We start from the raw sequence: 23,402 nt of genomic DNA, 5'->3' as shown, positions 1-23,402 counted from the left end.
TGTAATTGTGAAGCGTGTGCGCTTGTGTATGTGGGAGATTTGCAGGTAGGATTTCAATTAAAACTTTGTCTTAGGCCCGGGACAAGTTGAAGCTAATTAGAGCACTTCGCCACTCGCAAAACTGTCATCAAAGTGTCCCACATTTCAATGCGAGCGTTCCTGCTGGACAATGGCCGGCATCCATGGCGTCCATTTGCGATGGCCTCGGAAGTCGTGAGCACTCGATTCGATTTGTCAGCCGCGTCAATCAAGGAAGCTTCTGTGGAAGCGGGGCTTATTAATGTAAGTGCCGAGCACATTTCCCGGGCTAAAATCAATTACGGGCCAAAGAAGCGCGCTGGAGATGCCGTAGAAGCTGGAGAATGGAAAACTAAATGAAACTAGCACTGCCAGCGGCAGCCTGCATCATTATCACGGATCATTAAAAATTGCCGTGAAGCTGAGCTGGTAAAAGGAAATGAATGGGTCCGCTGCGAAGGAGATGGAAAATGGTAAAAGAAAAGCTGGCAAACAGAGGAGCGGAAAACAGCAGTGGAGGACCACTGACAGCCGAGCTGACAAAATGCAAATGAGCAGCGGGAGGAAAAGATTCAGCTCACACTCGACGGCGACTACAAAGATGCACTGAAAAAAAATGTGCAACGAAGAAAAAGGAAATTTTATAAAATCGTGTTTCAAAATTTATAAATTTATATATTCAATCTGAAAGTTTCTCCTTTACAGCTTTTATGAGTTATTATCATAATTATTTTGGATTATTTTTTTTTATTTGGTAAACTTTTGGTGTGACAGTGTAGCCGTGCTTAATTACGAAGAATATCCAGGGGATTTGGAAAACAAAAAAGCAAAACCATGGAATGGAGATTTAAATTCACATTACGTTTTCTTCGCCGGAACAAAGCGAGCGGAAAAATCTTTTCGAAAAGTGTCTGCAAATAATAATGAAGTTGCCAGTTTCCAGTTGCCGCTTGCTTCAAAGCGCTCACTAAATCAGAAAAACTTTTCCCGCACGCCATTTAAATGAAAACGCAATTTCGCGACAGCAAAGAAGAAAATTGCCGAGCAACAAGAGCAGTAACATTAAAGCTGATTTGCATATGCCGTGAGCGTAGGAAACTTGTCTTCGCTGCCCCTAAATCTATATACATACCATATATATACATACTATCTATATCTTGTGCTGTTTGTTTTGGGGTCGCGGAAAATGGCAGAAAAATACAAATGTAACAATATATACCGTCGTGCTCTTATTTACACTTTCACGGGATTTTTCGGAAATATTTGTAAGATTTCCCGCGGAAAATGCGTCTGCAAAGTGACAGAATATAGAGAAAAGACTACGTTTTACATAAATTAAATGTTTTTTAAATGTTTGTAATATCTGAAGTTATAAAACGACACGAATGGTTTCACATGTTGAAAATTGCCTTATGGTATAATGGTTTAGAAAAAGTAGGCACCGTTTGATATTTAAAGTAGAAAACGGATCAGGGAAACAGGGCGGATGAGCGATGGAGGGCGTTTGCTTTTGGGGACTCAGTGTATTCCGCTATTCCTTGGTATTCCGGCTGCTCCGAGTGTTCCGTGCTTTCAGGAGGTGGCCCTCAAGTGCACGCATTTTTCTGCTTAAAAGCCCCGACTAATGCGATGTCGAAGCGAAATCTTCATCTGTCTGGGTGCGCAACAAAGCGGAATACTCCACGGATGAGGATGTGGATGTGGCTGTGGATGTGTGTGCACCCGGATCCGGGCTGAGTGTAAAGTGTATTTGCTTAGGTCAGGGCACGTAGGGCGCACACCAGCCGGGGCTTTCAGCTCCAACTTGACTTGCTTTGACTAAACAAGCTGAAAAACAGGAAAATAGCTCAAATTGAAAGCTTGAATGTTTTAAACCCGAATTGTATCTGGCCGAGGCAATCTCATTATTCAATCCTGCATTTACCCAGCATTTTGCAGCAGCATTTTTGTGCGAAAATAATTAAGCTGCGTTGCCTGGCTGTGAGTGGTGGTGGTTTTGAGCATGTTTTATGCCGGCCTTTTGTGCCCGCAACACTTCCTCGACGAGTGTTTTTCCTCGAGAAGCCAAAGTTATCAGCAAAAGATCAACGACTCTGTGACCACCCTCCCAGCCAGTCCATATCTTCGACCATGTCCTCGTCATCCTTGTCGACCTTTTCCCGCCGCTTTGTATTCCATCCATAGCTAAGCTGCGGGCTGATGTTGCTGCTGCTGGTTGAATCCGATGATGTTGCTGCTGACTGTGACAGTAAAGGCCTTTCTTCGCTTGCTGCGTGTTGTTGCTGCTTGTTGCTGCTGCTGCTGTTGCTGCTTTTGCTTTTTCTGCCGCTCCTACTGATGATGAAGCTGATTATGCTCTGCATGCTTTGGACTTAAGCCCGGTCTGCTCCTTAGACAATGTTGCCAGGTCCACACAAAAGCCACCCGCCTGCCTTGGCTTTAGTTCTTTGGTTCTTTGGGGCTTGTTTTTGTTTCATAAAATAGCAGTGAGCAGTCAGGAGCCAGAAGCTGCATAATCTTGGCCCTCCTGCTGTGCTGTACTGTGCTGCGATGTGACGAACTGCCAAAAGGAGCCGGAGGAGGAGGAGGAGGAGCACCACCCACCATAAACCAACCCACTGCTTTCATGCGCTTAGCAAACGTGACATTCGAGGTCATTCACATTTCGAGGGCGTGTTGTTGAACTTGGTGGGAGGAGGAGCGGTTGGACTGCAGCAGGAGCCATAAACAGAGGCAGCAGCTCCCAGGGGCGGACTTTGCGGGAAGTAAGCAATCTCCTCGAAAGGGCTATCTTAGCCAAAAAGCCAGGGGATTCTTGGCTGGCTTTCTTGCTGTGCCACGTTGAGCTTTGCCCACCTGCCGGGTGCTACTCCGCACCTGAGTATTTATTCAAGGCTTATGCATATTCAAGACTCAGTTATATGAATAAAATTTATAGAAATTTTACATACCCCCATGTAAAGTCTCACGACAAAATTTAAGCTATAAAAAATGCTTTAGATGATTAAAAGAAATTAAGCTCACGAAACTGGTTTTAAAAATTCGAAAATAATGGGAAAATTATAGACTTTAAAACAGTATTTTCTATGACATGGTTTTTCTTTCTCAAACTTTTTCCCTGAGTGCTCAGCTGCTGGAAAACTTCTTGCACTCCTCGAGAGTTGTGTATTGTTGAGTCCCGGGTTAGTTGCTCCTGTCCGCAGCTTTTTGCTTTTCCCCGGCAGACGGATTCGGTTGCTAAATGCCGTGACACATTAGACAATGAGGATCTCTAATTATGGCTCGAAAACTGCAATTAACATTTGATCCAGCCTGTTTCGTATGGCTGCCACGAGTGTATGGGTGAGTGGGTTCCGTGGGGGTTTAGGGGCTCCTTCTTTTGTGTGCGTGTGTGTATGGCTTGAAGTGTCGAGCCACGCCAACGGCAGAAAGTTTAATAAATGGCGCTCCTGCTACTGCTGCTGTGGCTGCGCCTGTGACTCCTGCTGTTGCTTGTCCTCCGATGTCCTGGCCTGCAAAGTTTCGCTGTTGACTCCGTTTCTTTGAGCGCCCCGCAAACGCAACACAAACAAAAACAAAAGTGAAACGTGTGCCTTTCAATAATTCAGTTTTATGGCACAAACTCCGCAACTTCGCAACCAGCCTTTTGTCTACCCGCGAAAGTTGAGGCGGCAGTCGCTCATTAACGGCGATATATGTGCATATGTATATGCACCTATATGGCGTTGCGTTAATTGAAATGCTTTTCGCTTTTCAATTCCACAGCACCGACCAACCACACAACCCCTTTCGAGAATCCTTGTTCCTTGCGCTTATGTGGCAAATTTAATTGCATACTTTTGCGGGCAAGGAAATGCACTAAATGCGGAATGGTACCTTTTTGTGGTCAAAATCTATAACATCAAAACGGAGAGAGATATTTTGTTTCTGTTTTTTGCATTGGGTTACACTTGGCCATATCTTATATGATACCAAAAATTGTGGGCGTGTCACCGCCCCTTATATTTTTTGTGGCTTGTAACTCCAGAACGGATATTCATATTTTTGTTTTGCTACTACCGACTGCGGGACTAGTACGAGACCAGTACCAGTAGGTACAAAACTTAGTATTACTGACTTTTGAAAAATGGCTTTTTGGCTACAAAACGGTACCATTCACCCTATATTGCAATACAATGTAATGAGGGTAAAAAAATGTTGGAACAACATCGATATCGCATTTTTAAGCCTTATTCAATTTAAATTCTTATAGATTTGACCCTCCTTGGTCCATCGATTAGGTTTCTGTGTTTTATGGAAACGGAAAAAGGGAAATACTCACCACTTATGACATATAGGATCAGGATGGCCTTAAAAAGGCTGTGTAAATCCATTTTTTATGAGCACTAATGCTTTCCATTACATTTTTTATGTTTGGATTTTAAATGCCGAATTTCGCTTGATTTGTTTGTTATTGCTGTCGTTTCGGTTCGCGTTCGCTCTGTTTGTTTCGGTTATTTAATTTCTTTCTCACATCCACAAAAGCGTTGCTCTGATTGAAGCTGACTGAAAATGTTAATGGTTTTCTGGCACAACTTTGTTGCTGCTGATGCTGATGCTTTTGTTATTGTTGTTCTTGTTGTTTATTTGTTTTTCGAATTACGCGCCACGGAAATTAGAGTTTCGAATGCATTGCCAGAGATTTATGTTACCAGTGATTTTAATGCTCATGCATCCATCGCCTAAAAGACAAAAATAAAACGATTGGTATATCTAAATTTAAGGACTGAAAACAACATAGGTTTGGAGTTTTCCCATTCTTTATTTTTCGAAGGTAATTTATAGATGTAGTGGAACCGATAGAATTCTACATTTCATGCAAATGGCTTTAAGCTGCCTTGAAGTGGTTACTATGGAATGCCGCTGCCTTTGCTTTTGATTTCACTTGACGACAGTCAGTCAACTGCGATTCCCATGTCAGCGGGGATATTAATCATGTCAAGTCAGCTTCACAAAGCACCCATCCAACCCATCCCGCCCAGCTGTACCACTGGGGGGATCCACGAGCTTCATAAAACGGAACAACAGAGTTGGGAACACGCATAAAAATAATTGATAAATTAAATAAACAGTCTTGATTAAGATAACTCTATTCTAAAGGCCGACTTTTAAATAAATATTCAATGAACCTAAATATTCTATAGTTGCCGCCAAATTTTAAAATGTAATAAAAACATTTCATAAATTATAAATATGTATTTTGAATATTTGTTCGAATTTTAACTCAGATTTGTAGGATTTTTGTTTAAAAGATCCCTTATGCTCCCTGAATCTGGGCACCCGGAAAATGAATGGTGTTGCTGTGACTCCCTATAGTTTTCCCCCTTTTCCGGGTTTCGGCTTTTGCGCCCCTTTGAGCGCATTTTTATGCGACAAGATGAAGGCGAAAAAATTATGCATCAGCGCGAAATTGGAGCGCCATAAGTTGCCACTGAAGTGCTGACATCCTCATCTGAAGTTGAGCCTGCAGCCGAGTATCTGCGTGTGCGGATGCGACGACGAGTATCTCGTGAATGCAAAATATGACAAAAATATGCTAAAACACGCGTGTGTGTGTGGCAGTCCTTTCAGGACATCACCACCCCATCCGGACAAATCCCCTTACATTGTATTGCCTGGGTGCCATTACATTAACTTTGCCTGTGGCCAGCCATGACGGGATCTTTCCCAAAAGCCAGACGACTCCCCAAGGTAAGCTTCTGGACATTGTAGGGAAGAAAAAAACTCGAAAAAAGAGGGCAGCAAAAAATGCAGCAGGAAGCGAACGATATTTGCCGAAACTTGAAACTATGCAAAAGGGACAGGAACAGGACAACTTGATACGATGGAGATAAAAAAAAGAAACGTATAAAACTGTCAATAACGATAAAGCACAGTGGCGTACAGGGAGGGGCGTTTTTCCGGGTGCAGAGGGTGTTGGACTGGGACTACATGGATGTATATGGATGGGTATACGAGCAGTAACAACAAAATGCCGCTTAAGCAACATGGAAATTATGCCCAGTGCGAATATCATCAGCAAACGGATGGAACAACAGACAATGGCTGTTGGACAGCTAGCAAATGGGCGGGAAATGAATGGGAAAGTCACGGGGGGAAAATGCTGCTGCTGAAAACGCTTCGTTTATTTCCTTCGTTACTTGTTGTATTTTTCTTCTCTCGTCCTTCTTGGTGTGTAAAAAATCATGACTTGGCAATTATGCGGCAAATGTGCGCACTGGGCTATCCAACTGCCGGCACGGGCAAACAAAACAGACTCTCTTCGCACACACGGCAAGCTAACAGACATAAATATTACGCATACGCCGCATTGCACTGCGACAGCAAAAAATCAAAACGCTGGCCTAAGCAACTTTCGACGGTAAGCAATGCACTGCATGACCGAGTTCCCCAAAGCTAAATCCAGCGGAAATCTCATTTAAAAAGTAGGAGATAGAAAACTAATCAAGAAAATGTGAAGAAAATTAGGCTTCAAATTTACTATATACTTATTGAAAAAATTGTAAGTATAGTTTATGCTTAAACGCTTACATGCTTAAATGCTTAAATGAGCACAAAAAATACAATGGTTATTTATAAATAAAAATAATTAATAATTAATATAAGCAATTTTATTATTTAATATAAGAAATCCATTAACTAGCATGTTGCACTGTCTGCTATTATAGTCAATATAATCCAATCACGATGAAAATGATTCTATAAATCTACCGACGGCAATATCACGTATACGCCACGTTGACGAGCAAGCAAAACCGTTCAAGGCGTCACATTGGTAGTTCCCTGCGCTGAGATCAAACCAAATTGCCTCTAAAGAATTTGCTAAAGGACTAGACATTTAATCAAACATTTAAATGGACTTCGATGGGTGAGCAAACTTTGTCTGCCACCCAATCACAAAAGGGGCACAATTGCATCAAAGTGGGAATACTCTTGTGAGCCGCCTTTGTAAGCGGCTTCTTCTCCAATTTCAACGCCATCCCTTTGATCTACTGTTTCCTAGCCGTCTTTGCCAACGGCTTAAACACTTGAAGTCAGCTTCGATTTATTTATATTACACTTAACGTTGTCTCCTCGATCTTGGGCCCTCTATCTGTGACAATTTGTGCCGGAGAAATGCATTGAAGGCTGCCCATCCATCCATTGAAGGATGAGGATGTGGAGGATGGGGAGGTCAAGACAAGTGCAATTTATAGACTTCAACGCTTGGCCGGCTACGAAGTTTTCTCATCTGGTCTGGTGCCGTATGGCAGCCATCGTCTGCCAAATACGTGATTTATTTTAATAGATAATCATTATGCCATCGATTTCTATCGTGTCTGGAGTCTGTTTCGCTTGTTGCATGCCCCCATTCGCCCCTTTATTTCTATTCCCTCGCATGCTACGTGCGTCAATAAATCAAAATCAAATGGCTTTCAGCTTATTGTTTTGCGTGGGTAAATAGAAAACATGTGCGACCTGCTGAAGCCACGTGGAAACAGCGAAGGGAATGACGCAAGGGGACTTACTTTTACCTTTAAGTGGGTTGCAAGTAGGTTACCCAAAAAAGTTGTTCGTTATTTGTAAGTGGCAAAAAAATATTTCAATCACCCCTTACATATTTATATCTTAAAATAAAGTCTTTCTATTCTTTTGACATTTACGATTTGCATTACATACTCCTAGGCACTTTAAAATGTGGCATAATCCTTTAAAGAATATCTCTTATCTCCGTTTAAGCCCCTGTTAGCATTCTTTTTTCTAAAGCAGCAATTACTTTAACCCCTTTTTGCATTCGGCACCTGAAAACCCAACACTTTAAGCGCTGAAGCTGCCACAGCCGGTCATAGTTCACGGTTCATTCACATGGCAGATCCGCTCTTGCCCTCTCCTGAGCCGTATTTAAATTGTGCCATTATGCACTCGAGTTCCATCCGTCCCCCTTAGCCCACGCCCCCCTCGTATCCCCTTTGGACCCCTTCGCTAATGACTTTTTACGGCGTCTCTGGCGGCTGCTGCTGCTGCCGGCGAAGGCACAAAAAATCAATAGAATGCAAAGGGCCTCTGCATGGGAATCTCGGCTGGCGAAACAAAGGTTCAGAGGCTAGAGGATTGTGGATAGAGGCTATGGGCAATGGGCAATGGGATTGAAAATGCAGAGGCTCGGGGACACTGGACATCTAGCTGGAATTGTAATGGCCAGCCGGCTGTCGTCTGTTGCATTGTAATTGTAACACTGGCCGACCGGCTGGCCGCGAACAAACAAACAAACAAGTAAAGACTCAGCAAGAAAAAAAAACAACAGAGACGTGGAAATAGAAACGAAATGAAACTAAAAAAATACTAGGAAAATCAATAAAGCAAAAGCATGAAGCAACAAACAAACAAACAAGACCAGCGAAAAACCAGCGAAACGAAGAGAAAGAGTGCCTGAAATGCATAACAAACTGTGAAATGAAAAGCCAGCAACAAAATTGTGCAAGAAATTATATGCATATACATATATATATAGATATATATATGCATATACAGCATAGAAAGCAGAGGAGGCGCAAAAAGGGGGCCTCTTGCACTGAAGTGCACATAAAAATCATTTAAAAACAGCAGCCAAGCAGACGGAGGAAAGAAAAAGGCTCTTTCCCGGGTTTTCCCCCCGTCCCGCCAGATTTGCCTGGCATTTCCCAGGCTTTTCCAGCTGGGCCCAAGGTAAGTCGTGATTCGAGGGGCGAGCGGGCAGAAAAATTGAGTTCAGCCAAGGGGGCGGGGATGTACACAAAATGGGTCTAAAGTCATAAACTTTTCCACATAGCAGCTGATGCCAACACGTTTCGGTTACAGGCAACTGTGGGCTTTTTGTTGTTGCGCCATAGTTGCTCAGTGATTTTTCCTGGGCCCGTTACTATGGTCTTTTGTTTCCTGCTGGCTAACGAGCCGAATATTGGGTTAAGTAAAATATGTACCGAATGGGAAACAAGGAAAAACTCAGCTCGAGTACCTGAGTGGAAAATATTTTTGAGCAAACCGAAATAATGATGTGGCCAGGGAAATGTAAATTTATCAAGCTATGCAGATATTTTCTTTACTCTCCATTTTTTTTTTTATTTTTTTGGTGAGCCAGAAATAGCACAAGTGTGCGACTTCAGACGTTTTTAATTATTTTTATCTTGGCTGTGGCTGCAAAGGACTTCCCCTTCGGGCTGCCAATCAAATCAACTTCGACCTCTTCGGGTTTGCGTGTCTCGGCGGAACTTTGGATGGAACCTATTCACCCCGAAGAACTGCACATCAATCATGAGCAGTCAGTCGACCCGCAGCAGTAATAATTTTGAAATGCCAGTTCCCCGCCGCTTAAAATGTCACACGCCAATCAAAAGCATGTTTTCCTGCATAAATAAACATCCAGCGAGGTTCGCTTAAGTATGAATTATATATATACATATGGGGCCCAAACAAAATATCATTTCTCAACATTTGGCAACTTTGGCATTCGTTCTTCTTCTGCTTTTCCCTCGACAATCTCGTCTCAATTTCTGTTGCATATGTGCGGGAAAATGCGGGGGAAAGTGATTTCTTAATTTGTTACAGAAAAACTTTAACCTCCCCGCCTGGCACATGGAAAGAAAAACCCCTTTACTCAAGACTCTACCCCACATTTCTCTGGGTTAAAGTTGAAAGCAGGAAGGAAAGTTTCCCTGAGTTGGGTGCTCGGAAAAAAATCGTACGTGACTTTTGTGGAAAATGATGGATCAGTGAGTGGGTGGGTGTAAAAGTGAAACTTGTGCCGCCTTCTAATTAATGTCAATAGCTGCGGTGGCCGGAAGTTATTTGCCCCATGGGTTCATATTTCGGTGCTTTAGCCGGAAGATTGCGCATACGCTGCGTGGTGTCGATTCAAAAATTGCGTATACGCACTGCGGGCAGCTGTTGCAGTTCGCTGGCCACCCGAAAATACATAATGCCCAAGCGAGAGAGAGGGCAAGAGAATGAGAAAGAGAAAGAGAGAGAGAGAGAGCCACGATGACCGAAAATTTAAATAAACCAAAACTCGATGCCGGCTACTACTATTACTACAACTACTACGCACGTGTGTGTGCGTGCGTGTGTGTGAGTGCATTGTGGTCACTTCCGCTGTGAAACGCATGAAATACGAGCCATTTTTACTACTACACATCACAGAGGCTGCAACATGCGACATGTGTGTATGCGGCAATCGATAAATTTTGTGTGTGCAGCGCAGGAAGAACAACAACAAAAGCACAGCCACTGCACTATAAGCCAGATATGCCAGATACGAGGGTATATGTATACACACATAGGTATGTGCACATACATATATAACATACACAGCGTGTGAATATATGCCGGCACAGACAGATTTATAGTTTGTCATGGCGGCAGCGTCCAAAATAGTTGCAGCTTCTCTCCCGCTCACGAGGCATCCTGCACTTTTCGTTCATAAAATCAATAGGCCGTCCCCATACCACCACCCCATTTTCTCTCACTGCATTAGCCGGCCGGTCTTGGCTCGTATATAGGTAATACCTACGTATATGTGGAGTACATGAAGTGCACGCAGCGCTGCTAATTGCTTGCATGCGAAACGTAACGTAACGAAATGAGAGCAAGGAGCCAGCTTCCAGATGCCCCGGCACAAAAGAAATATAAATAAATGCCATTTGCCCTCAACACAATACGGGGAAAATGTCAAACAATTAAGCGGCAATTAGCAGAAAGCTCAAGAGTGCCAGCAGCAGCCAAGCAGAAGACCAGAGGACCGAACGACCAGAGGACCGGAAAAGGGGACGACTGCTACGTGAAAGCGTTGCTAAACGTGTCTTGGGCTGGTCGAAAAGAGGGTTGAATGAAAAGGGATGAGGGAAGAGGACCAACGACCAAGGAGTAGGCAGCAAGGAGCCAGGAGCAGAGGAAGCTTGGCACTCAAGGCAGTCGAGGTAGTCAGGCAGCGGGATTGCATTATATCTTATTGATGAGCCCGCAGGTGGAGGAGTAGGCAAACTCAAACACGGACTAAGGCCATATGGAACAGTACTTGGGAAATTCTTACAAGGATAGAACTTAAAAGAATCTTTCACTTTCAGAAGTTTCCTTAGTTAAAGAAAGCATTAATAATATTTAAATATTAGCAAAATTATTTTAATCTTAAAACTTTAAACTGGAATATACAATCATCAGTTGTATCATGATTTTCATACACTTGTTAAAAAAACACAAATTTATTAAAAGAAGTAGGAAACTTTAGCTATTCCAATAATTTCTGAGAGCTTACTTCTAAGAGACTTATAAACCTAAAATCAATTTTAAAATTAATATTAATTACCACCACATAAACAAAAAATAATCAAAGAAATATATTTGAAACTCGCAATATTTATTTGGCATAAAATAAATCAACTACACCTTAAAATGTCATTTAAATCACACATTTTATCGCAACATAATCACAATCACTCCCGCTGCACAGATGGCGGCTGCTCTAAAGTCTCCCAAATAAACCCATTCAATTTGTTGATAAAACACACTTATCTGCCCGTCAAGCCATCAGCAGCTAAGCAAATTTGCATGCAATTTTCCCTCACGAGGGGGAAGCAGCGCTTTTCCACTTGATACGTGTGGGGCAGACTCGGGGAAAACTCGAAAATAAAAAGATGGAAGCACGGTTGTTGCAGTTGCATTTGCTGTTTCTCTTCGGGTTTTAGCACGTTGTTGCAATTCAATTTATTTTCAATTTGCGCGCATGCAAGGCGAAAAGTCGGTGGCAGGTGGGCTAAGCACCTTTAACTCCTTTTTCGATTAGACACAAAACATAATCAAGCGCGATTTGGCGGATTTTTTCGTTGTCTCAACTGCCGGCTCACGTTGCACTCACAGGCACCAATACACATTTGCCCGGCACTATATATATATATATGTATATATATAAATATATATATGTTTTTGGATAGAGGTACTTGTATATGTATATGGGGGGCATGTACGAGTATATGTGGCACGCACGTTTGCCGCTTCTCTTGTTGCTGTTGCAACGCAAACTGCGAGTTGCACTTGCGACACTGACAACTGACGACAACACAACTGCGACGGCGCGCTCTTCGGTAGAGTTTCCTTCTACTTTCTTTCTTTTTTTTTGTTTTTTTCTTTTTAATTTTCTCTGATAACAGCAGGCATTAGGGTGTCTCCCTCGCACAGTGCCCCATCTCGCTTGCTCCAGCACTTACTCGATTTGCCAGAAGCCGAAAGGAGCAGACAACAACCGCACGCGAGCAACGTCGAACAGCAACTGAGTCCTGATTGCGCTGTCCCGCAGGATTTTTGTGCAGATGCAGGTTACCATAGTGGCCACATCGCCATGTGCACCACCAGCTCCATTCCATCCACCACCCCACCAGTCCTCTCAACCACCTGGCTGTGGATGCTGTGGCAATTGCGCAGAATCCGCATCAGAAGCGGCATCAACAGGAGCGTAGTAAACGCGTAGTAAATTGGATCGCATTCGGGTTTCATTCACAGAGATTCTCTCGCCAATGTTCTGATCACGGAGATAATTATTGTTATTAAATTATTATTATTAGCAATTTTATCAAACTGAAATAATATTTATAATAATATTCAAATTAATTCGTTTTTTACGAGTATCGATTAACGACACTAAAATATATCCAGGACTATCGAAAACCAGAGTTTCCTATTCATCTAAGTCTTTCTAGTTGACATGTCCTGTCATTCAGAAATTAGAGTTACAAAAAAGGCAAATTTATTACTCAGCATTAATTTGTTGGAAGAATATTTGCAACTTCTTTTTAAAGTACAAGCACTAGACGAAGTGAATCCTCTTCAGACATGGAGGAGTGCAACTTTATGGAACTCATGGAGGAGATGGCCGTGCAGTTTACGGTGAACAAGGAAGAACATCAGCTCTTCGTCCACGACTCACGCATGATATCCCTGACCATTCAGCGGCAATTGGTCCTGGATGGTGCAGTGTTCAAGGACCAACTGGCAGAGCTCCACAAGACAGGTGAGTTAAGTGATCTCCTCTAGCACAGCACTCACAAGCGCCCCGCAATGATCAGCCTCCTTTGTGGACAAAATATACCTGGACATGCCGCTGAACTTTGAGATCTTCCTGCCCATCCGACTGCCGAAACCAGTGGTTCCCACCTATGATGAGAAGAAACGCAGTGTGCAGTTCACCAGAGCCAACTACCAGCACCCATTCTTCTTTGGGAATGCGGTAAATTTCAAGTGCTTGAACCTGCTGCTGCAAAGCGAACTGCAGCGAGCCATTTCCAAACTCAAGACAGCAACATCCACGAGCACAGGTCGGACGTACGACATCAAATACTCGGTGCTGAGCCTCAACGACGTGCCCTTCGTTCACCAAGTGGTTGCTCTGGACCGCGACAGCAACGGGAAGCGTTTCATCCGCTTCGACTTCATTCTGGCCGTGGAGTTCAATGGCGCGGATATGGCACTGCCACCTTACTTTAAAGCGCCGCTCATTAACCGCTGGATTGCCTACGGTAGGATGACCGTTGACGAGGATCCCAATCCGGCAGAGTGGGCTGTGCTAGTGCCCAAGTGGCAGGACGCCTCGCCCGGTGCCGCCCTCATTTCCCTCAACTGCATGGTCATGCTGTACCGCCTGATGAGCGCCCAGCAGTGCTACCTCTTCACCCTGCCCGGCTCCATCAAGTTAGCCTTCGTCATGGCCACCGAGGAGCGCGGCCTGGACTTCCAGCAGATTAGCATTGCAGATTTGACCATTACAGTGAGTATGTTCTAGGTATTAGCTAAATGGGTTATATGTATATTTAGAGTTTGGGAACTTTGTATATATATGATAGAGAGATAGCCCTAACTTCTTCCTTTCCCCCTACTTAGACCATGTTCCACCAGGTGTTTGGCAACCTGTACAAGGCGGTGGCCGGGAACACCATCGGCGACAAGACCATCAAGAGCAGACGCTTGATGGCCATCCGGAAGCAGTTGCTGCGCGCCCGCGGCATCTACGCCATGGTGGCGGATGCAGTGCTGCGAAATTCGATCTCCAGGAATTTTGTGAACGCCTACTTCTTCTACGTCGCCATCCCACCGCCGCCGGAATGCTTCTATCAGTCCCTGGTCGAAGTCCGGAACACCGATACCAAATTGAAGAGGAAGAGGTAAAGTTCTTAAGCCTGCAAAGTTAAATTGACCAGAACGATGGGTGGTTTTACTGCATACAGTGCTTTCAAATGGGTGGGGGATAACAACACCGAGGAGTGGCTTCCCTTGTTGATTTTTTGAAATTTGAGCACTACTGTAAATTGGTCGAGCAGTTTGTGGGAAATCCACCCAATCCCCCAGAGCACAGCCATCGTCTTAGTGTCAAATCTCGGTAATTGTACAACTTTAATGCCACAAAAAATAAGTGGAAATGCCAGAGCAGTGCTCACACAGACAAACAGCACGGCACACAGACAGAAACAAAAGTTAATAAAAGCCAACTAAAAACTAAAGCCGAGTTGGGCTACGTGTCCCTGTTTTGACTTGGCCCCAGAAACCCCCCAAAATTCCCCCCTTGTTTATGAGGGGGAAAAAGTTAAATTGCAAATAGCTTGGGCTGGGCTTAGCCCGGGGGGCGTGGCAGTCGGGCGGGGGCTGGTGGGCGACATGAAATTTTAGAAAAATTTGCTGTTATTGTTCGGGCAAAACAAAAGGGGTAAAAGGATTTCGCCGAGCTGTGCGCAGAAAGGATGGGTTCGGAAAATAGCTGGGTCTACACGGGCTGGAGTCGCATTAAACAGAAAGACACAAAAAACGACACGACTCACTTCTCGGGGATGGAGCATAAAGTTTTCCAGCGCTTTTGACATTTCATTGTTGTCAACTTTTAACTAGTTTTTTATGTAGTCATTATTTTAAAATGCAAATCGCCAACAACTGCCAGCAAAACACACACTGAATAGTTTCAATTTAATCTGCCTCCCAAAATCAAATGCCTTTAATTTTATTTGCCAAGTTGCGAATGCTTCGTATGGCCAATACAAAGTGGCCAACAGCTTTGCCGCATCCATCGATGAGTTAATCTAGTTAACTTGCCGCCTGTGCTTCACTGCCATTGGCAACTGAAAAGTGTTTATTGCATTTTCCACTTTTCGTTATTTTAATTGCATTCCCAGATCTCCCACTCCCTTGTTTTTGCACTCGAAGTTCTGCTGTATGAAATTCCAATAAATAAAGTGAAAATGAAGCTTGCAGCTGGATGGGAAAATTATTTGCTAAAGAAAATGGAAAAGAATGTCGTATAAATATATGGAAAGTGGAAGCTCCCCCAGCATCAATCACTGCGTTTTCTTAGAAAAATATTTTTTAAACCTAAATTAAATTGAAATTTAACTACAAGAGCTTTTTTCCCCTTCGTCGGGCGACATAATTTTCTCCCACAAAAGAAAAGCGCCGAGCTTCAAGTTGGCGATGTCTTTTTGGGGGACTGAGGTGGCAACTTTAATCAAAAACTAATTATGAGCGACAGGGAAGTCGTCCGGCGTGTCTATGTGTGGGTGGCTCGGTGTTTTATCTGGTAAATTACATTTGAATTATGACAAGAACGAAAACGGAACGCCCAGCGCCAAAAGTGATGTGCAGCAAATGAGCTAAGCGATGGCCAAGTGAAATTCGAGTGGCAAGTTGGGCGAAATTGGGGGCGTTTGACCATTACAAACAGAACGGCCGCAATTTACGCAACAAACAGCGAACTGAAAATTGGAAAGACGCGACGGGCAGAACAACCGCAGGACCTCCAACTGGAGAATAAGGAGCTCCGGGAGCTGTGAGCTAAGCGGCAACTGGAGACCGACAAAAGTTTATGTGAAAAACAGACAATTAATTTGTTTTGCAGAGCAAAAGGGACACCAGGACAACAGGACTCGGGCGTCGAGGACACAGGACACCAGTGGAGGGCCAAACAATTTCGTGCTCGTTGGCAAAGGAAATTTACGTGCCAAAGACGATAGGGAGAACCCAGCTCTGTTCCAAAGAAGTCGAATCCGGACGAACAGCACGGCACGGTGTAAATGGTCAAACATTTTACGCTTTTTGTTTAATTAAAATTGCAACAGGCTACGTAGTTCTCATTGCAGCAACAGGAGGATGGCAAAGAAAATCCGAAAATAAAAACACTGAAAAACATTCAAATACATAGTTATTTGGAACTGAAACTCATCGTAGTGTTTATTAATTTTCCGCAAAGGAAGATTTTTTGGGAATTTAAAAGCAAGATTTTTATTTATATTTTAAATATTTCATTAAGTTCTTTCATGAAGAATTTACATATCAAGTTGTTCCCGCTCTATCCACTAAAAAATTTGTACAGTGCAGCCAAGTCAGCGTTTTTCAATTAAGCTTGCATTTCATTTAATATAGGAGAGAAGTCTGCAACATTAGTGCTGCCCTTTGCCGGATATTCTCTGTTTGTGTTTGTCCAGTTATCCTCTATTTGCTTTTGCCGCTGCCAAAGGAAGGGGAATCCCCTCTGGCTGGCTTTTGTTTCTCCGGCAAAGAGAAAACCTTTTATAGCGGTTATTAAATTGCTCTTTAAGTGCTTGGCACGGGTTAAACTATTTGCCCCATCCCAGGTTATTACCTGTTACCTGTCCTCCGCATTAGTTGCTCCTCCAAATCCGCGTACGTGTTGGCATATCAATTCACATTACGGTCCGAATAACTGCATGCATTCATCTGCGCCAAGGAATCCCGTTCATATCCAGCAGGATTCGTCCGGCGGCGCGGGTAGGGTGGAGGGTGACATCGCCGGGAGGTTGGACAGGATGTCGGGGATACGCTGCCATTGGCACTGTCATAACCCCATGTGCAGTGTATCACGTTCCAGTTATTTGGTGGCTGCCACTTCATAATTCAATAAAACAATAAAAGCAAAATCCTTACAAATTACAGCAATCAAATCATACGACTCACATGGCCATCAGTGATGACAATCCAGGCTCCGAATATTTTGTACTTTCAAATATTACTTAATATTTGTGCAAATATATTGTATAGGTGTTGTGATTTCCAGGAATACCTGCAGTGCTATCTGAATTATTGGTTTGTAGAATAATTTTACGAACATATCTGGTCTTTTGTGAGGAAAACATCTATATAGAATGAAAAACCTGCTAGGAGCACTAGCAGCACTTCACTGGAAATGGATGATATTGCGCTTGCCGAGCATATTTCCATAAATTGGTCACAATTTGCTATGCGCAGCAGCAGGGAAGACAAAAGCCCTGAAAGGACGACGCACACACACATAGGATGGAATAAGCACTTGGCGCGCGATGGCAGCCGTTAAAGGATGGGTAGAGTCACCCAAAATTATGACGCCAAGGATAATCGTAGTGAAGCGAGTGTGCGTTTCCCACTCCGCCGGGGAATACGTGAGGCGACTGTGGTAGCCTCGGGATACCGGGACACGAATCGTGGCCAGAAAGTAGTTACTGTTTCTACTGCTCTACGCAATACTTTATTCATGGTACAACCGAAAAGCATTGGTGCGCGTTGGATAAAATGTGAGTTTGACAAATGTATTAGGCATATGTACTATCGTAGATGCACATTTCTGACCATGAACTGGGCATTTACGATGGCGCTCTTGGGAATTGGCCTCCATTTGGCGCCTACAATTTGTAGATGGCATTGACATTGGGTCCATGGTTCAACATGGCATCGTTGTGCACCTGGTACTGGATCTCCATAATGCCCAGATGCAGCATGTCCTTTATCTGCCTGCCGATGGACAGGATGGCCTCCACATTGCGCGAGTCCTTTGTCCAAAGGGCTGTAAAGAATGTTGACCTTAGAGATACCCCAATGGGAAATGCTGTCTTATACCCACATAGCTTATTAGCCTTGTTGCGCACATTGATGACCACTCCACATATCTCGTCCGAGTGCTCGAAGCACTCGCCAATCATGCACAAAAGCTAAAGGGGATTATGCGATATAATGCATTGAGCTTATAATTATGGTACAATCAAGTGGCTTACCAAATCGTGCCACATCTTATCTATATAGGTCCTGGAGGCCTTGTCCAGGAGCAGTATCCAACGACCACCGTTCTTGTTGGTGTCATCCTCCCACATGGGACTAAATATATACATATAAGACGATGGTTCAAAAAGGAGACTTGCAGAACTCACCGAATATTTTTCTTGAACACCATGTAGTCATTGAATATCTTCAGATCCGATGGCGGCTTCACAAAGTAGTACACACTGTCGAAATGATTAAGTTGGGAAAATAATATGCAATAAATATATACATATTTATATATATGAATATGTATCTGACCTGAAAAAGTCCTCAACGGTGTTGAAGCTGGTCACATCGACGAGCATTTCGGCCCAGCGCTTGGTACGATCGTTCTCCAAGTGCCACAAAGTCCAGGTATGCTCCAATGGATGCTTCAAGGCCAGGTCGTAGTCGATGTTTTTCATCACCCGGTTCAAAGAGGGCTGCACCTCCTGCTCATTGCCGCCCATCAGCTCCAAACCATCATAAGGCGCCAGACCATGTGCCCAGTCACTGGGATCTCCATACGGCAACCATTCTAAATATATTCGATTCGCATATCGCATATACATGTGCAAATGATTAATCGTGAAAAAACATGCGCTGTCAGCTTACCAGTGTCCTCAGCATTCTGCAATCCGTTGCTTAAGTAACCGGTGTACACCATGGTTTTTTACTGATTCAACTCGACAAGCGAACCTTTTTTATGTTAGTTTTATCGTTTTATTTTACTAAAAAACTCCTTGAAATGGTATATGTCTCGTGCAAAGTATAAGCGTTAATGAAAATGGCCGAACGTAAGTGCACGCTTTGACAAATCAAGATATGACAGCTAAAGCGTTGCCACCTTGGTTATAAAAAAGTATTGGAAAATTCGTGTGCCCATCTTGTTGCGAAATGTGCTTATATTCAAAATACTGTGCCCTTTTTCGCCTTTATTATTTAAAATATTTTATGGTACATCCTGCCAGATTTCCACCAATAAATCTTGTATCCAAGTCTTAAGCACCCCATTCAAACACTCCGATGTTGCAGCTCCCATTCGCACATTTTGGTTGCAAAATCAAATTGAGTCGGTTAAGTACGAGCCCGAGGGTCTATCAATTGAAATGCCACGCTAATAAAATAAAATGCCACCAAGCATACGATAGATGCACGAAAATAATAAAATGTGACTCAAATGAGCGACGACGACGGCAACCGCAGACACAGACACGTCCACACAAAGTTGGCAGCCGGAAAGAAGGATCCGATTGGGAATGGAACTGGAGCGAGCAGAGGAATCCCCTTTCTTGTCTGCTGTGGCTGCTCCTTGTGCAACAGTTTGGCCTGCAGTCAATAATCGAAATCGACTTGGGCTTGTGGCAATAAAAATTTGTCTTCGCCGCTTAAGTTGTGCGCCTTGTTGCACACACAAGGTCCTGGGTCCCTCCTGTGCCAGAGTCCTTTGGCAAGGCACCACACCTCACCCCTCCCCGCCCCCATCACCACGCCCCTGGCGGCGGTGCAGATAATAAAATATGTGAGTCGCTACGTGGCAGCTCCTTTGGCGTTGGCAAAGTAGCTTTGGGCCCTTGTAATGTGCACCATTTGTTGCGCGGCTGGTGGTGCGGTGGCACCAACTTGCACTCCAACCAAGATGCTCCTCACCAGCTCCATCTCCGCTTCCATCTCCATCTGCTGGATGCACGGGTGAGTTATGCCGGCCAAGTTTGGAACAAAAGTGTTGGCACTGCTCCTTGTTCTTGGTTCTAGCAGCCAAATAAGTTGCCAGCCCCAATTTACTTAAAAATTCTATTTATTTTTGCTCTTAAGCAGCTTTGGCTGCTCCAACTCGTATTTCTAGGATTTTGCAGGGAAAAACTGCTCCAAATTTGTTTCGTTAATTGGGAGAATAAGTTAGAACAAGGAAAGTTATAGGAATTGTACAATTTAAGAAAGTGTATTAATATCTATGCTAGCGTAACTTATAGTTCATTTTATAAGCTTGTATCGCGCGATGTTCCCTTTCTCTCTTCACTTAAACAACAAATAAAACTTGTTTAGCTACTGCTGGTTTTACTATTTATATTTTTTGACATGCCTGTTTATTTATTCCTTGATTACCAAACTAAAAATTACCTTCTCCAAATGGAGTTGGTAGCCCATAAATTCCATAGAGGGAAAACTTTAGTTCCAACTCTTTTTTGGGGCTTCTCCCCCATTCGAGTTAAGTTGCCGGCAAACGCTTAGCTATGCTTTGTTAGATTTGACTTTGTGCTCTGCGCTTCTCAGGTGGCACTTTGGCGTATACGCAATATTTTACAGCTTTTTGCACTTTGCTGGCTGAGCTGAAAATACATGGTCAGTAAATCTTTTAAAATATTGTAATGTTGAGGGGGGATGGCTCCGCACCAGCTTAAGCGATTTGAGTGCCGGAGCAGTAAAAACGCCCACAAACTGCCGGGGAAAGCGAAGGGGAAAAGCGCGTAAATGGGGCAAACTACAAGGAGAAGCCAAGGATCCAAGGACTCAAGGATCCAAGTGCTAGGACCTCATCTTGAGGCAGTTCTGTGCAGACAAGCGCATGCAAGAAATGAAAATGATTTGAGGCATTATGTTCGCTCCGGTTTTACCACGCCATTCAGCCCGCCATTTCTCGTTTCGCTTCCGTTCGGCTGTCTTTTCTTCTTTTTGTATTTTATTTTTTTTTTTTGGCTACAAAATTGCTTTGCTGCTGCTTCATGTTGATTGTAAAAGATTTCAGTGCTGAGAGCACAAAGCATGCGATGATGTACGGAACGACGCACGTCGTACATTTTGCACCTTGAAGTGGCAAGCGGAGGAGATACCCTCCTCCAGGAGATACCCTCCTCCACCCCTCCACTGCGGGAAAAGACAGTCACATAAAACAATAAAAAGCAGTGGTAAGTGTCGGGGATGGGTAGCGACAACACATCCTGCACAGCCAGCACCTTGAGGCCAAGCCAACTGACAGCAGCTTCCGGCAGCCCCCAGTCCATCTGCTCCATCTGGCCCATCTGCCCCATTTGCTCCAGCTGCCACGCCCCCAGTTGTCGTTTGGCCCTCTCACCTGGACAAAAAGATACAGGTGTACGAGGCTAAAGTATCGGAACACAAGAAGTGAGAATTTTAGTGGCTCTAGAAAATGGCTATTGAGTTTCTTTTATGCCAAATCACTTTTAGCAGCTTTAAAGGATAATATCTTTAAATTTAAAGCAATTTTGTTACAAATCATAAACTTTTTATTTTAAAATTTGATAATATATTATGATATCTATGCTAATAAATATTTTACCTGTAAAATATTATATATGATCTATACAATATATTGTGTCAAGAACTTATCAAAATTATCCAGCTGAGCCTCTCCTATTATTTTGCCCATGGGTGTCTGTTTTTGTGCCTGTTTGCAGTTCTAAATACTTTGGACCAAGACGATGCCTCCGGGCGCTGGCCACCCCGACTTGGAGCCGAAGCTATAGCTTCTATATCTTTGAAGCCGCTGCTCGAGGCCAGGTGAAAGTCATTTCACGCTGTGTGTAGCGCAAAAGATTAAAATAATAGCAGCGCGTAAATTAAACAGCCCGTTGGAGCCGCAGCGTGGGTGCCAGATGGGGGATTCTAAAGGGCAATGGAAAAAGGATGCAGGGATATGGCGATGTGGAGACGCCGACCCATTGAAGTGGCAGCCATGGCCACCTCCTCGCATCCCACCTCATCGCATCCCTTTGTTTAGGGCTGCGGTCTGCGCTAAGACGCTTACCTGGCGCTCCCCCGCCGCAGACCCATCCTGTCCAGAACTCCGCACCCGACCTCCTGTCCTCCAGGACATTGCCAGCATTGCGTTGTCAGCACTTCATTTTGATCCAACATGCCGCGTGCTTCACTTAATGCGACGACTGCCAGTAAGCCCGCATCTCAGAGGGAGTTTGGGGTGGATGGGGGTTGGAATGCCAACCGGGTGGAGGGGATAGCTTGGGGTTGGGGTGCAAAAAGCTTCTTCATCATGCACATAACTACAAAGGCGGCTGCATTTCTTTGCAGGAAGCAAAGAAGGAATAGTTTGGAAGAATTTTAAAGAAATAAAATAGTGTTATCATGTTAGATAGTTTAAGAACGTATAAGATTTTAAAATTATATAGTACTATTAATAAAATTTAAACAACTGAAAATGCTCATGTTCTTTCCAATAACTACAAATTGTTGATTCTCGGACTTTCTCTAAGGTGATACGTATCCTTATTCTTATCCTTATAAGTATCCTTAAATTGATATCCTTACACAACTTTTGTCGCCTGCCAGCTGCTGTGCACAACACGTCACGAATGCGTGCGTATTGTGTGCTCCTGCAACTACGTACTGCTATGCGATGCGGAGGGGATTCCAGGATGAAGTTAGGAATGGGGATGGGGATGTCCTGATGCACTGATGTCCTGGGAGGCAGAGGTTGGGGTGTGTAGTGTCCCAGGATGCCGCAGTGACGCAGTGATGGTTCGTTGGGCTGCTACCTTCGCTGAGTGTTTTGTGGCCTGTCTTCCCCGCTGCTCAACGAGATCCTTTGCTGCCGAAGCTTGCTTAATGCTTTATGTTTGCCAGCTTTCAGCTCTTTGTTCGCGTTCGTGTCCTTACTGCTCCTCGTCCTGTTTTTGTTATTACTCCGCATTCAGCAAGGTACTTTGCTTTTGTTCGATGAAACGTAAAAATAGCAACAAGCTACGAAAACTCATTTTTAGACAATGCCGCATAATTCCAACGCAATGAAGGCGAAAGGAAGCGAAAGGACGACTTTTTGTTGTAATGAGGTATTTCCGCTTTGTTGTTACTGCTCATCTTCGCTTTATGCCCCTTACATTTTGCGCTCAAACTGGAAATAATTCCCAGAAACATTTGATGGATATTTCGTGTTCTTTACAGGCGAATTCAATTTTAATCAGAAAGTTTAATGGTCATTTTTTTTTTTTGGAGTGGTACATGTGTGCGGAAAGTTTGTTTGTGGTATCTGCACTTTAAACATCTTTGGTACATTTTATTAAATTAATAAATTTTTATATATAATATAAAATTAAGTACTAAAAAAATATATTACAATAGATCATACAGATTTATTATTAAGATACAAAAAATAGTAATCTAAACTATGTTGTGTAGGTTTTTGCTACGACAACAAATATTCCCTTAATAAAATAGTGGCTCACATTCGAATAACGCATATTTCTTTGCATAATATACATACTTAAGAGCATTGCATTTTTTTCAGTGCACCTGCTTACATTTCGTTGCGCTTGCCGTAC

General features: G+C 43.5%; 3 protein-coding genes across 8 annotated transcripts in view; 1 reads left to right on the top strand and 2 right to left on the bottom strand.

Moving 5' to 3' along the window:
• The window catches only part of LOC6604845 (Down syndrome cell adhesion molecule-like protein Dscam2), a 41,373-nt gene extending 29,069 nt beyond the window's left edge, over nt 1-12,304 (bottom strand). For 5 of the 6 annotated variants that reach the window (XM_032717560.1, XM_032717563.1, XM_032717562.1 and 2 more), the window contains exon 1: nt 4,340-4,739. In XM_032717560.1, the coding sequence (XP_032573451.1) occupies nt 4,340-4,391 (52 nt within the window). In that variant the 5' untranslated portion in view covers nt 4,392-4,739. Of the gene's footprint in view, nt 1-4,339; nt 4,740-12,272 lie in introns of those variants that run through there. The other variant, XM_032717559.1, reaches the window with a different exon arrangement.
• Nucleotides 12,026-16,201, top strand: LOC6604841. Its single transcript, XM_032717567.1, has 4 exons — nt 12,026-13,072; nt 13,128-13,825; nt 13,939-14,219; nt 15,938-16,201. The coding sequence occupies exons 1-4, from the start codon at nt 12,895-12,897 to the stop codon at nt 16,050-16,052; spliced, it is 1,272 nt and encodes a 423-aa protein (XP_032573458.1). The 5' UTR covers nt 12,026-12,894; the 3' UTR covers nt 16,053-16,201.
• A 1,330-nt stretch (nt 16,202-17,531) lies between these two features.
• LOC6604843 (eukaryotic translation initiation factor 4E1) lies at nt 17,532-18,915 on the bottom strand. The gene is made up of 6 exons (XM_002029652.2): nt 18,724-18,915; nt 18,388-18,646; nt 18,237-18,311; nt 18,084-18,183; nt 17,933-18,020; nt 17,532-17,875 (listed from the first exon to the last, which is right to left on the bottom strand). Exons 1-6 carry the CDS (start codon nt 18,773-18,775, stop codon nt 17,715-17,717), a joined length of 735 nt encoding a protein of 244 aa, XP_002029688.1. The 5' UTR covers nt 18,776-18,915; the 3' UTR covers nt 17,532-17,714.
• Nucleotides 18,916-23,402: the final 4,487 nt, after the last annotated feature.

This window comes from Drosophila sechellia, chromosome 3L, assembly GCF_004382195.2.
Source record: "Drosophila sechellia strain sech25 chromosome 3L, ASM438219v1, whole genome shotgun sequence".
NCBI lineage: Eukaryota > Metazoa > Arthropoda > Insecta > Diptera > Drosophilidae > Drosophila > Drosophila sechellia.
This window is presented reverse-complemented; position numbering and strand designations above follow the sequence as displayed.

Excerpts from the sequence above, each read along its gene's own strand:
- LOC6604841 (XM_032717567.1), top strand. The coding sequence starts at position 12,895 with ATGGAGGAGTGCAACTTTATGGAACTCATGGAGGAGATGGCCGTGCAG. Across the intron at positions 13,826-13,938 it reads TTGCAGATTTGACCATTACA|ACCATGTTCCACCAGGTGTT; the intron begins GTGAGTATGTTC and ends CCCCCTACTTAG. Across the intron at positions 14,220-15,937 it reads ACCAAATTGAAGAGGAAGAG|AGCAAAAGGGACACCAGGAC; the intron begins GTAAAGTTCTTA and ends TTTGTTTTGCAG.
- LOC6604843 (XM_002029652.2), bottom strand. The coding sequence starts at position 18,775 with ATGGTGTACACCGGTTACTTAAGCAACGGATTGCAGAATGCTGAGGAC. Across the intron at positions 18,021-18,083 it reads ATAAGATGTGGCACGATTTG|CTTTTGTGCATGATTGGCGA; the intron begins GTAAGCCACTTG and ends AATCCCCTTTAG. Across the intron at positions 17,876-17,932 it reads CAACAAGGCTAATAAGCTAT|CCCTTTGGACAAAGGACTCG; the intron begins GTGGGTATAAGA and ends CATTCTTTACAG.